We start from the raw sequence: 16,441 nt of genomic DNA, 5'->3' as shown, positions 1-16,441 counted from the left end.
TCATAAAACGAGGTTTGGGGTTAATCTGCTATTTGCAGATGCTTCTGTGTTCTATATAAGATCAACTCTGATATCACCTGGTTATGTAAAGGCTGTTTCTGAGGTTGGAAGAGCTATGGCGCCCCCACGTGGCTGACTGTCACATTGTGCCACCACTTCATGCTACAGTTTTGCTTAAGTAAGTAGAAGGCCTTGAGTTCAATGACAAAATGATGTTCCTCCCCGCCAAATATCTCCAACAGATAGAGCAGCTCCTTCATCGGTCATGCCTTTCCAGTGACTTGAGATGGTCAGGCGGTGAAGACCATCAGCTCTGTGAAGAGTCAAGAAAACTAAGGCACACTTTTACCTGGTAGCGCTCCTCCAAGCTCTGGGCTTGATGGTTTTTTTTAAAAGATTGAAGGCTACCTCCTGCTTTTCAGTGTCAGGCTTATCCACATATTTCATCAGAGACCTCAGTGCCACCATCCTGCTTGTTCTGTGGCAAGACGACCTTGAATTGACCTTGCAAGCCATAATGTTATATCTGCTAGAGGGGCCAAGATGTCTCTTTGATTTCTGTCATTCCTTCTCTTCTTGGTTTCGCTTTCTGTGTCTGCTCTCCCGAAAGCTTTTGGTCCGGTGTTTTAAAGTTGCTTTTTGTTATTAAAGTATACTTAAATTTTACTAAAAGTAAAATGAAAGTACTCTTCCTCTTTATAATCTCTCTCCTCCTTCTGCTCTGTCAGTATCGTTCTTTCTTATACCACCATCGCCATCGTTATCATCAGCAACATCACCGTCTCTCTCCCTGATATGATCTTCATGCTCATCATAATCTCTTTCCCTGAAATCATCATTATTTCTCTGTGGCATCTCTTGGCTCTCTGATATTTTCATCCTCAATGTCCACAATGTCTTTTTCTGTTTGAGCAGGTAACAATGCAAAAATCATATTACAAATGAGTGTTTTAAATCACTTGCACTAGTCCTCTTGCATTTCTTTTGTGGACGGCGCACCGTTAGAGAGCATTTTGCAAATTAACCTTTTATCTCCCTCAATTCATCTTCCCGGTGCAGCTTTGCCACCAGCAGCATTTTTTATGCTTTCAAGTTTCCCCCTCTCTGAGCTTAGCATTCTGTAATCATATTGCAGTAGCCCAATGCTAATCCTCCTCTGAAGTTAATCGAAAACACAACTCACACAAAACATGTGTGAGTTACCCTTAGGTAAGGATAAAAGATATTAATACACTTTTGTTTGATTTGAGTTTGACTGAGGTCACCCAATGGCTAAGCTAGCTACCTAGTAATATAATAATGGTGCACAGCTTTAAAAAAAAAAAAAAACAGAAAATGCAGTTTAATCCATTTTAGTAACATGCAATCTTTCCATCAGCTTAAAAGTAAAAAAAAAAACATTATGCAACCAATGTAACCTACTTCACACACTGTGATGTGATGTCAAGGTTACTGCTCAGGCTGCACTAAACCCACTGAACATTTCTGAAGAGGGTTGGGCTGATTGTGTGGGCCTGAGAGGATTACACCAAAAATAAAGGGGTACTCCACCCAAAAGAGGATTCTACCTCATTCTCACTCGCTTTTGAAACAAATAAATGCTCATCCAGACAGGCTGTCTTTTCTTTTTCTTTCTACATGTGTGTTTAACTTCTACCTGCTAGTGATTCTAAAAACTGTATGAAATAGTTCACTGGCTCCACACAGGAATGATAATGTCTATATGAACATATGGAGGAATACGGTGGTGCAGCAAAGGTGTATTTTGGTAGGCTAACCCGGAGGTTAGCATCGCCCTGGTTCGCTCGTCAAAAAGGCCTATGGGATTTATGAATTGGATTTTGGGATATCACCAAAAAAAAGCTCTGTGGTGAACACAAGTTTATGATACTTACACGTTATGTTCAGCAAGATAATCTTCACAGATGAACACCACTTTTGTGATTTTCAAAGTGTAAATTAAATCGCTAGAAGTAAAAAGCTAACATTAGGCTATATACAGACTACATAGCGGTCGGGTGACTTAAACGTCACCACTAAGCATCTTATGACACAATTACTATAAATGTTTTCTATAAATTGATTAATGTACAAGTTGTAAAGTTACAGTTAGAATAGTTTGTAACTATAAAGACGGACTAGTGGGTCGATGACTCTCCATGTTCACTGTGATGACATTTAACGTCACCGACAACCTCTGTAGTCTCATTTAGTGAATAAGCATTTTATAGTTAAACTGTGGGACATTTAATGATGTATTTTATGTCGTAGAACAAAACATGTAAATATCTTAAGCCTGTGCCACAGACCCTATGTCAGGCATTTTACTGAAAACCAATACAAAAGACTCACTGACTTTGAGATGTGCAAAAATGGAAACTGATTTCCAGGTTTTAGGATGAAAAACTACACCACTCTATGAAACTGCAAAAAAAACATAAATAAAAAAATATGGCATTAAATGCACCACTAAAAATGGAACTGCATCTACTTTTCAGAAAATATATAAATCAGTATCATTTTTTATCAATATTAGGGCAGATCTGAACGGCACCAAAATGTAAGTGGACCTCCATATCACATGAGTCACTGAAAGTCTGTTAGACCTGGAATACATTTACAGCTGACCTTAAAAACAATAACAATCAGAAACAGGAGTACAGTAGGAGTCCATTTCTGAGCCCTAAGGTACAATCTACACTAATGACCTCATAGGGCTGTGTGTACCTTTTAAGGGCCAACAATGTCCATATATGTACTGTTTTTTTCTAAGTGTACCCTTTTTAAAAGTTCAAATTGTGTCCCCTTAAATTAAGGGTGCAATTTAAGGTACAAGAATGAGTCTTTAAGGTTCAAACCACAAGGGTACAAATAGACACCCAATGTCAAGGGTACAACCATTGTACCAAAGAGGGTAATATGCATTTTGTGAAATAGTGTCAGCATGAGCAGAAATGTAGCAGGTTAAATGTGAACTGATGTTTGGACTAAAGCATTAACAAACACACTGACAAACTGATAACAATCTGTTTTTATTTACTTCATTTGTTTTTCATTGGTACAGTTGTTTTTGCTACAGTCGCCTATGAAGCTGCGTGAATGAATGAAGGCAGCGTTATTCACCCCGAAATCACTAAAAAGCAGCGGTAGCCTGAGCGTGTGTCTACAATACAGTATTTACAGAGAAGGTCATGAATTCACAGTTTCTGTCACTATTCACGTTACACAAATCACAACCCTGCGCATGAGTCTGGACTGCTTTTATTTTTATTGCAAGTGGGTCACGTTTGATATTCTTCTGAGGGCGTGCTTACGCGTAATCTGATTTCGAAGCAAACTGATTAAAGTGACAATTATTTTCAAGTGGAGATGTTTAATAAATGAAAAAAATCAAGTCCGACAGGCATCAGGCTATTCCCACACCACGAGATGGCGCCAATAGTCCAGTAATAATCGGTGTTTTGCTGCCGGTTGGTGGGATTAAACGCACCTGTGCGTAAAAAAAACACATAACTCAAGAGAGGAGGATGAGAAACAGCCAAGGAACAGAAAGGGGTGAGAACGGATGGGTATAAAACAGACTATCTGTATTTCTTTATCTTTTTAGAATAATGTTTTATACATTGTTTATTTCGAAAACTGGGCTCTCACACGGAAACATTTGATAATTTCCGATTTAATTTCACAGATTGTGGCTGAAAAGAGGGAATTTTATATTTTGGGTCATTATGGGTTCAAATCCTGACTCATAATCATCCAAATACCGCGCGTAAAGGTTCAAACCATAGTGCGTAAAGGTTGAAATTATTGTGCGTAAAGTTGAAATCATAATGCGTAAAATTTGAAAAGCGGCTCCTGATGGATTTCAAAAATATGCTACCTTTAGTTGAACGTTAAAAGGGCTAAATTTCTTCTGGTTTAACGTTTTCAGACGTCTTTCTCACGCACAGCCGTCGTCTACATGACTACATGTTCATAATTACGCTGTTGAAACGATGTGTATGTGTCTAAAAACATTTTTTAAACCGAATTAATCCAGTATTTCCCCCTCCAAGTTAACAAAACCGACCTTTCGGTGCTCTTTATCATTTCTCCTCGCTCTGCGAGTGTCTACATCTCTCCAGTGCGTCTAAAAGGTGCATTAAGAGTCAGTTGTAATGGCTGTTGATGTTACTCAGACTGTTGATGTTGTTGACACAGCTGATGTGGGACGGAGACACGGTGCCAAAGGGCCCTGGAGGCTGCAGGTTGTGGCTGTGGTACAGAGCCGCCGAAGGAGACCCGGGCCAGTAGGAGAAACCCGACGGCCCCACGCCGGGAGCCACGAGGTTCAGTTTGGAGATCCCGGAGAAGGGAATCGGTGAGAAGTTCCCCTGAAACTTGTAGATGGCCTGCTCCGTGGTGGACGGCTGGCACACCTGCGCCAGGCCGTGGAAATCAAACTTGTAGGCGTAGCGCTTGCCGTGGACTTTGGTCATGATGTTCTTGTCGTAGTAGTAGCGCAGCGCCCTGCTCAGCTTGTCGTAGTTCATGTTGGGTTTGCTTTTGCGCTCCCCCCAGCGCCGAGCCACCTCGTCCGGGTCGATGAGCTTGAACTCGCCGTTGGTTCCCTCCCAGGCGATGCACGACATGTTGGTGCTGTCGGAGAGGAGCTCCAGCAGGAACTGCCACAGCTGGATCTGCCCGCTGCCTGTGTGGAGGGGAGACAATGACAAGTGGTTTTAATTCAAAATAATGTGAACCGAGCAGTGGAAAGCAGCGTGCTACGTTGGTAACGTTAAATTACAGTAGAAATCTTCTGCGTAACCGCCTGAAAACCATCATCAAAATCATCTCCTGCAGTTGTTTTAGGCCGATTAAATAAATAAACCGCCTAAAATATTGCCAGTGAACATTGGATAGATTTTTCGACACAAACTGCAGACTGAAGGGGAGAGAAAACATATTCAGACATGTTTTCATTACTACTCAAAATTGGGAATATTTGGATATTGGTGCAGGATGAAATAAGTACAAGTCAAATGAAATGTGTCGCATTATTTAAAAAAAACAACAATCAACAATATCCCTAAGTGATTTTGACTAGAATATATATAACAGCCTTTTTTAATATAAAATGGCATGTTTCAATAATCTTGAGCATATTTTTTTTTTCTATAAATTGAAATGTTTCTTGTATCATACAAATGTATTCATTTTTAAGCCATAATGTCCTTTCAGAATAAAATGTGAGTCTAAAGGTCATTTATAATTTAAAAAAAATGTTGGTCAGATATTTTTCCTCATAATTTATATTTTTGATTTTTTAAAAACGTCATAAACTGCTTTATTTTGCCCTTTGAGCCTGACTGTGAGAGGTGTTAATGTCTAAAGCATCCATCACAGATTAATTAAATCACTGACAAAGAGCCGAGGACGGACTCTGATGTATATCGGTATTTATCTTCTATATATATATTTAACAATTTCTTTGATTTATGAGACTCTTTTGAGCCAAATGGATGAAATAAATCACGATATTAATTATTTTGGGAGGTCGTGAAGAATATAAAGACAACCATTAATTGGAAAAAAATATACAGATGTGTCGAGAAGCATAAAAAAATAGGATAAAAAATACTTTGTCTAAATTTTGCGTGCAAAAAGGCAGAAATGTGTCTGTGCATTAAAAAACATTTACATGAAGAGGATAGGAGCTACAGTGAAAAGAGCAGCAGGTATTTAATGTTTAGGACTGAACCAGAAACAGAAGATAAGAAGTGATTTGATGCAAACTGAGAGGATAAATTAACGTTTTTTAATCGATTACGTCCTAAAAAGACCTAAAACTGATGCACGAATTAAATGAAATGAGCCTTTTGCATTTTAATCCTGCTAGAATAATAATAATTGGGTATATATTTATTTTGCATCACATTTTATTCTTCGAATTTTCTTTTTTTTCCAAGTCAGATTCGTTACAGCCCAAAAAAAAAACCTATTTATTATGTATTATTTACTATTTCATGACCAGCGTTTTTAAAATACTGTGTCTAAGACGTCTTTCTTATCACAATAAGCTGAATAATATTTAATAACAATATTTATTATGTACTCTGGAGTCAGTTTACGTCCTTACCTTTCTGCACTCCTGTGTTTATCGGACCCCAGGTTGTTCCTTTGCTTTCCTTCAACAGATTTTCTGTTGGATCTGAAATGAAAACAGACACACTGTCAGCATCAGCAGCCGCTCGTCCAGCTCGTTAACGCGCAGGCCTTTTATCTGAAAATGACCCACTTGGGCCTCTGTTCTAATCTTATCTAGCTGCTTTGAGAATTTCACATATGCCCAAAATATTTCATAGGAAGAACAAGTTGGAAAATAAAATCAAATCAGACAGATTTCCTGTTTCAGAGGAAACAGTTTAAGATGTTGCACAATCGGCAGGACCGCTGTGTGAGACTGAGACTGAAATAAAGCGTCAAAAAAAAAATAGCCAAATCTCAACAAAAGTCGAAAAAAATGATTAAAAAAAAACCCTAATTGTGTCCTCGTCCAGTGGCAGTCTAATGGAAGAAGCGTGTCGTCTTTGCGGTCTCCTCTGTCGGAGAAGCCAGGAAACGCGTCCAGGAAAAAGGATTTCCGATTTCCGACAAAAGAGCAGACGGGCTTTCAGATTGAAAAGGCTGAACAATGCTGCGCCCTGGAAGCGGAGCATCGCGGCACCGGGACAACCGGGACACCCAGAATCTAAAAGAAATTATAGCAGCTTATTTCTCTAAATCCTCCACGGGGACCGAAAATGACGAACCTGAGAGATACATGTTGAACATGAGGTTTCCTCCGCAGTCCTGTCTCATTGTGTTCAGTTGTTCAGAAAGGGTTGGATTTCATTTCGTTGGTGGCGGAGGAAAAGATTTTTATTAAACTTTATCTCATAACTGTGATCTGGAATAAATGCGGGTGGACAGATTGAAGTTTCCAGGCAACTGTCACTGGCCCCCATCTCTGAGACAATATTCAGACAGCAATTTCCCCTGGTGCATTGCTTTAATTAAAAGAGCAATTTACCTCTGTCAGCCCGCCTGGTGCCCACAATAAAAAGAGGCCGATAGAAATTCGGCCCTTATCAATCCACCATCACAGTTTAATAAAGTTTCCGCGTTAAGATCTGAGTTTCTATGGTGAATTGAAGTGTTTGACATGGAAACCAGTTCAGATCCTCCTCACTTTTCCGCCTCTTTACCTCTGGGCAAACAACAAAGACCTATTTCATGTTGGGGAAAGGAATATTTACCTTGAAAAACGCGCTCCAGTGCGCACGAGAAAACAAGAACATTTCACCCACCTACCCTCCTTCCTCTCCTCCAACCTTCTGTTTGTGGGTTTAACGTTATATAGCCTCAATCTGACGGTAATGAGGTTGTAACTTTAAAACCATGGCTCCTGACGCTCACTGACGTTATCGTGTCCTCTCATGTATGTTTCTAATTCTCCTGTTTTTTTTTTCAGAAGGCAGTGGACTGTGTGGAGCTCTGTGGGCTTTATGGACTTGAGCTGTTCAGGTTTGGACTCAAGCTGGACACATCTGTCTTCAGTCTAAACACCATATGTAGTTATAGGTTGTAATTATAGGACATCCTGGTGTTGTGAGGGTGGTAGATTAAATGATTGAAGGCCTGACGCTGGATATCCATCATCTTCTCCCCCATTCAGATATTCAGAAGATCAACAGAAGAATATTTTTAGGTGCAAAAAGTCATTACAGACACATGACATGAGGAGGACGGTGAGTAAAAATGGATTCATGTCACACATGAGGTCAACACACAGTGTCAAATAGTGTTTTAATGCAAACAATCAAGGACTTGGATCATTCAGGGCCGTAGCCATGGAGACAACATGGGGTGGGGGGACAAATCTGCATGAGGGGGTACCGCTCAGAAAGAAATTTCTACATTTGAAAACTAATTTCCTGCCATTGTTAAATATTTAAAGGTGCATTATGTAGTTTTGGGGACGACATTTTAATCAGAAGAGAAAGATCTTCAGTTATAGATGTTTTTACGCCTAAACAAACAGAAAAAAACGGAAAAAACAAACAAACTGACCTTAAAGCAAGGCCGTAATTACATATATATTTGGGGGGGACACATCCCCCTTCAATTTATAACCGAGCTGATATAAAAAATATAGATAAATTGCTATAAGACAGGCAACCACATACCACTGTCTGAAATAATCATTAGCAAATGACAAAAAAAGAGAGAAAAATGTGGCGGACCCTGCCACCTTTCTAGCTTCAAACAGTGTTCTGGGGGCCTTATTTTCCTCTGAGAACAGCTTGTTTATTCAGTTATGTAAAAAAACATGAGTTTATATTATTACCTCATTAATATTGTAAATATTAAAATTCTGAGTTTGAATTTTTTTCTCCAGAACGACATAATGCCCCTTTAACAATTCACTTACACGTTGGATGAATGACGATGATGCTTGTTGTTATTTATTTATCATCTTTTACAAATAATGTCTGGAATAAAACTGCTTGATCGTAATCAAACAACAATAATAATACTATTTAGAAAAAGTCTGAGGCACCCAAGAGGGTAATGAGTTAAAAAGCCTTTAATTAATCATGGCTGTGGCTGCATTTATAGGTCAGCAGAGAGTATTTAAGTAAATCAAACAGTATCATGTACAAACCTCAGATAATTTTACTCTTTACTGTTACTCAGACTTAACATGTATAACAGGCTAATAAAAACACTAACGTTTGTCGAATGAGCCCGTTCGCACCGCTGTTGCTTGCTGCTTGAATTGAATTGTAACTCAGCTGTGATAGCTAGCGTTAGCACTGTGGCTTCATTAGCAAATTTTAACCAAACACATTAGTTTCCACTCCAGACGACTACCGACACTTTTCAGCAAAAGGTTATTCTCCAGTGCAGAATGATGCAGTGACATTTTCATGCACCTCCTGGCTGAAGTAAAATGCTACTATCGGCACGGTGTTACAATAAGAAGCGTCCCCTCAACAACGGAGGGCTGTTCTCTAATGCACAGGATTCATGCTAGCTAGCTAACTAACACTCTGACAGGAATATAAATAACTAGCCATAAGTAGAATTATGTTTTTATAGCACTTCACAAAACCTATGACTACTGACAGTCACACAGCCTACGTAACACTCATATTACATCCAGGTTTTCCTCTTTAAAATACATTTGAAAGTAAGGAAATAGAGACGTTTCTTCCTTGGTTTGATGCCGGACATTTGTTTAACATGTGGCATCTTTCTCCCCCATGTTTTCTTGTCAACATCTCCGCTGAAAGTGATCTAATCGAGGCAAAAAGGCAAAAGATAATTGCTGAAAGGAAAAAAACATGCAAATACTCAAATAGCTTTTCCTTTGAAAACATTTTGAAAAGGGTATAGCTATCATGGTTTCAAGATTCACCAGAGAAAATCTGTCAAAGAACGTTTCATTTTACCTTAAAAACTCACAAACAATAAATCTATTTATTACCTTGAAATTAAATTACAACACATTCACAAATACATTTAACAGAAACTCATTTTACCCTTAAATGCAAGTCATCCTTTGCACACCCAGCCCTCTGTGTTGACTCAACCGAAAGTAATCTTTCATAATCTATTTCAGTGTTTGCTCCATAATGTGTCACCTGACTGAGCTCAGACATGCACAATGCAAACACACTGTCGGGAAAAAGGAGTATACTTAAATGAGTTACGTGTGTTGGAACAGACTGCATCTTGAATGTCCTATGAGTGAACAAAAATTGACCTGTAACATAAGATTTCAAGGTTTTCTTGCGTGAATGATCAGTGCAGGATTCACGTACGTCCATTCCTCCTGGACTAAAAAAGCGGGATTGTTTATTCCTCACATGGCAGCGGTTCCTCAGGGCCGGGATTGTAGGTGTGTCTCTGGCGTCCCAGACTTGCTTTAGCTGCCTGTGTCCAAGTAAAAGTCGCAGGCAACTTAAAACAAGCCTCGAAAGCTAGACTGTGTCCATTGATGCAGACGGTGGGAGATAAATAGGCGTTTAACCTCTGGTCAGCATGAGGCAAGAAAGCCACTAACAGAAGGAAACAAAAACAAATACATGAGTAGAAAGAACCATCAGAGAAGCATTCGTTTGTGACAGAATTGAGAATATTTGCTATTATCGCATCAAAATGTGTTGCTATTTATTGATCTCGGCTATATAGTTCAGAATGTATATAAAAAAAGAGTTAAAGTGAAGCATTTACACATTAAAAGCATGTTAATGTTGCATAAATCCCATTAAAACAAACATAAATCCTAATTTAAGAGCGTGTTATTCTGTAAAAAGCATAATTTCATAACAAATTTAACTGACTGTGATGCATTAAAGTTGAAGAAATGAATCCAAACACCCTCATCATGTTACACCTGCCACCAACAATCAATGTAAAGTTCCTCTGTAAAGCCTTTAACTCACCTCGGTGCTCTGAATTGTGTGTCCATGGGACCAGAGTTTGCAGCTCACTAGACTACTGAGGTGTCACTCCCCTATAAGCCCTGCTGCGGCCGCTTTAATCAGTCTGCAGAGGAATGTATATTTGTGAAAGGTGTGTGTACACGGTTACACATTTATTAAAAGATCCTGGTTTTTTGGGTGTGGGACAGAGAGCCGGTGCAGGCTTTGTGGGTGTGTAACACGGAATCCGACGTCCTGGACCGACAGGAGGAGTGTGCGTGGAGGTAAACACACTCCAGGATGCCGGCGTGTGACTGTAAGACAAACACGGTTGGAGTCGCATTAGAATAAACAAACACAATGCTACAAAGCTGAGCTGCCGGGCGTTTATGAGGGAGCTGTGTGTAAGGTTGTAGTGGAGACATGAATCAGCTTCTTTTGTGTTTTTTGTTCGTGATAAATGAGATGTTGAGTCAAAAATGACTTAAAGCTTTGTGGTAATTTCTGGTGTATACGCTGTTTAAAATGTGAGGGGCCCGCTTCCTGATGTTTGGTTTGCAACTTAAGAGTCCTTGCCCGACTGGTTTGCTTCTCTCTGTTACATCTAAAGACGTGAGAAACTAAAACAAGCCAACATGAAGTGTCTCAGTCAGGTGTTGGGCCACCATGTACGACCAGACCCCCTTCACCGAGCGAGGCCATAGCATCTGATTCACACTATTTTCACATTAATAAAAGTACAACCCAATCGCCAGAATACATTTTATAAACTGTACATTTCTTTATGCGACAACTTTAAGTTTGTTTAGGAAAAAAATCCGGGTTAGTCCTAAAATACCTGTTTTGGTCGCCACAAATATGGCTGGAAATGTCCCGAGGTGTCCTTAGACATATCCAGTGGTGTGACTCAAACTCCAGCTGTCCGATTCGCAGCCTTGTTGGCTTGTAATAACATATATAAAACATACATACAATAAAATACAATAAAGGCTAGAAGTTAAAGCAACATTATATAAAAATTGTGTGCGATTTGGCGCCCCCCACAGTTTCTGAGTGCGACACCACTGTCTGTAACAAAAACAGACAAAACTCATTACGTCATAACAATGTAAAACGTTGAAACTTGTATGTTGAAGTAAACATGTATGTGAAGCTGTGATCCTACCCTCTCAGTGAAGTTACACAGTGCAGAAACAAGTGATAGAGACACCATTCATCCTGTTACAAGACACTGTGCCATCAACATGATCCTGAAGCTGTTATTTTAGGGTGAAAGTAGTAATATTTTTAACGTGAAAACCAATGACCTCAATCAGATAAACTGAAGGATTAATGGTTCATTAATGGTTTAAATAAGTTGTACCTTTGACACTAAATGAATAGTCTTGAGAAACACTGGGCTATCTGACAGATGCATTGTTAAAGGTGAAAACAGACCTGTTTTTAATAACTTCTGGTAAGTTGAATTTTTGGATAAGCATGTTTTATCACAGGTTGGTGACTATAGTCCAACATACCATAGTGACGAGGACTGGGGGCATAAATAAATATGACAGACAGCTTTCAAACCTACCTTAAGTGTGTTTATTTAAGGTAAGGCAAGGCGAGGCTCAACGGCCATCTGATGCTAATACTTTTTGTCTCCGAGAGGACCTCTGCTGGCCTCTGCTGAAATGTTTAAAGAGTAATGAAGTAGTTTAAATAAGGACACGTGTGCTGACGCCACAGAACAGCTGTCTGTCCGCCCAGCGAGGTATTGAAGCTCATTGAAGCTATTGTCCCTCTGCGCCCGGCTTTGTTTTGGCTGTTGAGGCTACACATAACTTTTGCTCTATCAAATAGGCAAAGCAAGCAAGAGCAAGAGATCTTAAATTTGGATATATTGTAATTTCAAAAGATGATTTGCATTTGATTGAAATAATATGTGGGTTTTTTTTTGTAGACAGACAGTGAATGGCTCCAAAAAAACAGTTCATCCGTTGCTTTTTCTTGCAGCTCCTCACTTTACTGTCCATCTTTGGCAAACCGTGACTGTAACAGTGGAGGAATAAAGCATAGAAACAAATGCGTTCTCGTGCTCTTGTTTATTGGAAATGAGAATACAGTCTGACAAGAACAATATTACACATCCTGTAGCCTAACAGAGAGATTTGAATCAAATCTTTCCATGTATGTTCGCTAAAAGGCTAAATATGTCCTCTAAGTGAATACAAAGCAAAAGCTATCTCTGATAACAGCCTGGTTGCTCTATGAAGCTAAAAAGAGCAGAAGTGGCTCTGATCTCTGATCTACGGCTGTCATAATCGAGGTGCAAAATGATTGACAGCCAATCACTGCCTTTTCTTTATTAGGGTGATCATTTTCACTGTAAAAAGAAAAAGGAATGCCGACAAACAGTCTCTAGTTTTGAAGAAAAGCCTTTATTTCCTATATCAAGAACATGCTTTAGCATGGTAGAAGAAGTAGGTACTCAGATATCCATACATGCAGAGCCACAGAGTGATAGAAAGAGTTTGTCCGTCTACTGTTCTGTGACAGCGGTCTGTCCGGGGCGTTCAGGGAGAGTTTTTTTTTAATTTCTCAGGTTGGGTCAGGCAGGCAGAACGAAGGCTTAGTGCTGGATCCTACGAATGGACTGCACCTGGTTGGTGTGAGCCTGGGTGCTGAACTCGTTGTAGTTTCTGTACTCGCCTTGGTGTCTGTCTCTCTCCAGGATGTACTGGTAGCCACGGTAACCAGGGAACTGGTAGGCAACCCAGCTGCAGGGGGGAGAGAGGGGAGGCGAGTGAGTCAAGGTCAGATCAAGGAATATAACACATCTAACACAACAAGGACTATTTACAATGTTTTATATATCAACTGTTTGATACTTTGTTGATGATTTCCAACATGACATGAATGAAGTCCATTGTGGGTTTTGACCAAAATTATAACTATAACTCGAACTGGATGTTGCAAAAGGGGAAAAGACAGGAGACACCAATAAACAGAGATGAAGCTGTATAACTTACGCTCCTGAGTTGACTTTGATGGAGGGCACCTCCTTGCTGCACCAGCCCATGGCCTGTAGGGAGGGGTAGTCATCGCACATCTCGAACTTACGGCCCTGGAAGTCCTCGCACTCGTACAGGGTCACCTTGCTGTCACTGTGGTTCTGTGGAGAAAAGAGAAAAAAGGAAGGTAAGCCATTTTTAGTCCAACAGCTGACAGTAAAATGAAGAAAAATGGATGGGTGCAAGGGAAGCGGTGACTCACAGCGCACTTGATGGGTCTGAAGGAAAGCATGTGCTCGGTTCTGTAGCTGCTGTTTCCGCTCCAGGCCTCGTAGCGAGGGTAGTCTCCCTTCTCCAGGATAAACTGCTGTCCCTGGAACTCGGGGTACTCATAACCCACCCAGCTGTAGATAAGAGACGAGGAGGGGGGAAAAGGAGAAAAGACACGGTGGAGTTAATTGAGCAGAGAACATTTAAAACATCCAACAAACCACTAAATGCAAATAAGTCTTAGTGCAACTGTCATTTTCATTAAACAATAGAGTCCAACGCCCACAGAACGGCCTCGAGTGAAAACAGCTTGCAGCTTCTTTTGTCACTGGGAGCACAAAGCAAACATTAAATACTGCTGCTCCTGACTGCCTCCACCACCACCACCACCACCACCACCGCCGCTGCTACTGCTGCTGCTGCTGCACCCAGGCCTCTTTATCTGATCGCTAGTCAGTCATTCTGGCTCACAGCCGGCAGCTGCTCGCAGCCAACTCATATCTCAGCAGGGTTACACTTGGATGCATGCACACACACATGAAAGCGATGCATGCCAACTAGCAATGCAATAACACTGCAGACTGTTGTTTATATATTTTTTTTGTTATTCTGCCTTTTCTACTTTTAGAGTCTCATGGGTGCTTTCATCAGACCTTTTCAAGCAGAAAAAATTTGAATTTCAAGAGAAGTAAATATGATTTTATTAGATATTGTAATGGCTAAAAAACTGCTGTTGCTTTTTCAGCAGCAGTGTGTTTCTTAATGAAATATCTGACCAACAAACTGTAAGAACTAAACCTACTCCAATACTATTTATGCAGAATTCTGAATTAAAGATATCAGCGCAACATTCTTATGGGGTTTTCCCAACTTTGCTCATATCAGAAAGAAGTCAGAACCTCAATATGTCCAGAAGTGATTTCTATCATAGATGGAAAATGCAGAACTTATAGAAATAGAAGAAAGAGAAGATCCATGACTTACGGTCCATTCTCAACCTTGATGGAACGGATCTTGTTGAAGCCCCTCTCCATGATGTTCTGGCACTCCAGCATGAACTCACAGCGCTTGCCCTGGAAGTTCTCCTCCTCCCAGACTGTGATCTTGAACTGGCCCATCTGCTCCATTTGTTGAGTGTTCATGGCTACTGTTTCTCCCTTGGGGGTTACTCTCTGAGCGAGGACAAGGGTTTTGAAAAGAGAAATTAAAATCAAACTCTGCAAGACCTGCACTTAGGTGTAATATGCAAATACATAAATGTTTGCGAGCACCCTCATCTTGATGCGAATACAATTACGAAATCAGACTTTTAACCCTGGTGTTCATCTATCAACTTACAATCTTTGTGTTTTAGCTTGATGAAAAAGTACCGATCATCGCACCTTTACTCTGGAAAGATATATCTGTTAAGGTCACTTTCCAAAGGTGGCACAGGTAAGTCAAAAATTTCTATTTCTGTTTCTGTTTCCATTGAGGAGATTCAACCAGGAGCCACAGACAGGCCTCCTGCCCATGTACAGTGTACAATTACTGTTACATTAATGCCGCAACAGAAAGCCACATAGCTGAAAGCCATAGCTCAAAAACAAACCCTAACCCTAACCCTTTACTTACAGGAATTATCTACCGAGCTGCTAACCAAATCATTCCCCCATTCCCCTTCAGATTAGCATGTTACTGGTTAGAGAAAAGATGCTTGTATGGTGTTTAAAGGCCAAACACAAGCACACCAGTCAGGCATCATCTTGCCAAACAGATTCACCCTAAAAGTAGCATCAGTTAGCGGCTCCCATGTTTTTTTGTAATTCTTAGCTAATCAGAGAGCATCCTGGTGGCTGTCGAGCTCCACCCCAGTACACATAGCTGTCCCCTGATCGTCTTAGCTGAGTCTGAGGCAGTGTGTTGAAATACTTACAGACAGTACTGAGGTGGGACAGATCCAGTATAATCAATGTCGGGGGAGAGACCCTCGCCTGTGTTTTTATAGGGCCGGGCCCCCTGGACGTGCGCCACTCCATTTGCCCAGCAGCCTTGCACACTCAGCAGCTGAGCGGGCCGGCTGAAAGGGGAGCATTAGCCTCGTGCTTTGTGGAGGCTCCACAGCACCATTGTCCTCAGAGCCCCAAACTGACTTAGTCATCAATATGGCAGCCATGGTCAGAGGCAACCTGACCCAGGACTATACAATGGTAACGCACTGACACAACAGTTTGATTGGGGTGGCCGGATAATAGACACATTCTGGGAGCTGATCCCCTCTCACCCTCCCTCTATCTCTCTCTCTCTCTCTGCTGTAGGTAAACCAGATCAGACGCCAGAGGTGGGAAAAGGGGAACCAAGGCATCCCACAAAGTGAAGGACACTGGGGGTATCCTTATCTCTTTCTTTTCCAATCATTCATCTGGAAAGAGTCAGTTGGATGAACTGCTCAGAGCTACAGGAGTGGTGTTAAATTCTGACCAGACCTGATGGGAAACTTCACTCACTTGCTACCCACATTTTCAGGCTTTGAAACATGTAGTTTTGGCTGTAAAATGAGCTGGATCATCCTTAAAAAATATACAGTATGCCATACATACAGTGACATAAGGCTCAGACACATGTAGCTGGGATTGTTTTTACAGTATATGAGCTGTTGCTGGGACTCGACTGCCCCAGACTGCAATGCTTTGATCATAGATTGCAAAAATGGTAATGGTAAGTAGAACAATACATACATATATTGTC

General features: G+C 40.6%; 2 protein-coding genes across 2 annotated transcripts; both read right to left on the bottom strand.

Annotated features, from left to right (window-relative positions):
- Nucleotides 1-3,013: 3,013 nt before the first annotated feature.
- fev (FEV transcription factor, ETS family member) lies at nt 3,014-6,863 on the bottom strand. Its single transcript, XM_084361584.1, has 3 exons — nt 6,792-6,863; nt 6,119-6,190; nt 3,014-4,690 (listed from the first exon to the last, which is right to left on the bottom strand). Exons 1-3 carry the CDS (start codon nt 6,838-6,840, stop codon nt 4,149-4,151), a joined length of 663 nt encoding a protein of 220 aa, XP_084217710.1. The 5' UTR covers nt 6,841-6,863; the 3' UTR covers nt 3,014-4,148.
- A 5,989-nt stretch (nt 6,864-12,852) lies between these two features.
- Nucleotides 12,853-15,670, bottom strand: cryba2b (crystallin, beta A2b). The gene is made up of 5 exons (XM_084362939.1): nt 15,630-15,670; nt 14,699-14,886; nt 13,707-13,848; nt 13,463-13,605; nt 12,853-13,210 (listed from the first exon to the last, which is right to left on the bottom strand). Exons 2-5 carry the CDS (start codon nt 14,854-14,856, stop codon nt 13,063-13,065), a joined length of 591 nt encoding a protein of 196 aa, XP_084219065.1. The 5' UTR covers nt 14,857-14,886; nt 15,630-15,670; the 3' UTR covers nt 12,853-13,062.
- Between the last annotated feature and the right edge of the window lie 771 nt (nt 15,671-16,441).

Source organism: Pagrus pagrus (genome assembly GCF_965226575.1).
Source record: "Pagrus pagrus genome assembly, chromosome: 9".
Classification (NCBI taxonomy): Eukaryota; Metazoa; Chordata; class Actinopteri; order Spariformes; family Sparidae; genus Pagrus; species Pagrus pagrus.
Note: the sequence above shows the minus strand (reverse complement) of the source record. Positions and strands in the feature narration are given on the sequence as shown.

Excerpts from the sequence above, each read along its gene's own strand:
- fev (XM_084361584.1), bottom strand. The coding sequence starts at position 6,840 with ATGAGACAGGACTGCGGAGGAAACCTCATGTTCAACATGTATCTCTCA. Across the intron at positions 6,191-6,791 it reads GTTCAACATGTATCTCTCAG|ATCCAACAGAAAATCTGTTG; the intron begins GTTCGTCATTTT and ends TTTTCATTTCAG. Across the intron at positions 4,691-6,118 it reads AAACACAGGAGTGCAGAAAG|GCAGCGGGCAGATCCAGCTG; the intron begins GTAAGGACGTAA and ends CCCTCCACACAG.
- cryba2b (XM_084362939.1), bottom strand. The coding sequence starts at position 14,856 with ATGAACACTCAACAAATGGAGCAGATGGGCCAGTTCAAGATCACAGTC. Across the intron at positions 13,606-13,706 it reads TCAGACCCATCAAGTGCGCT|AACCACAGTGACAGCAAGGT; the intron begins GTGAGTCACCGC and ends TTTTCTCCACAG. Across the intron at positions 13,211-13,462 it reads ATCAAAGTCAACTCAGGAGC|CTGGGTTGCCTACCAGTTCC; the intron begins GTAAGTTATACA and ends TCCCCCCTGCAG.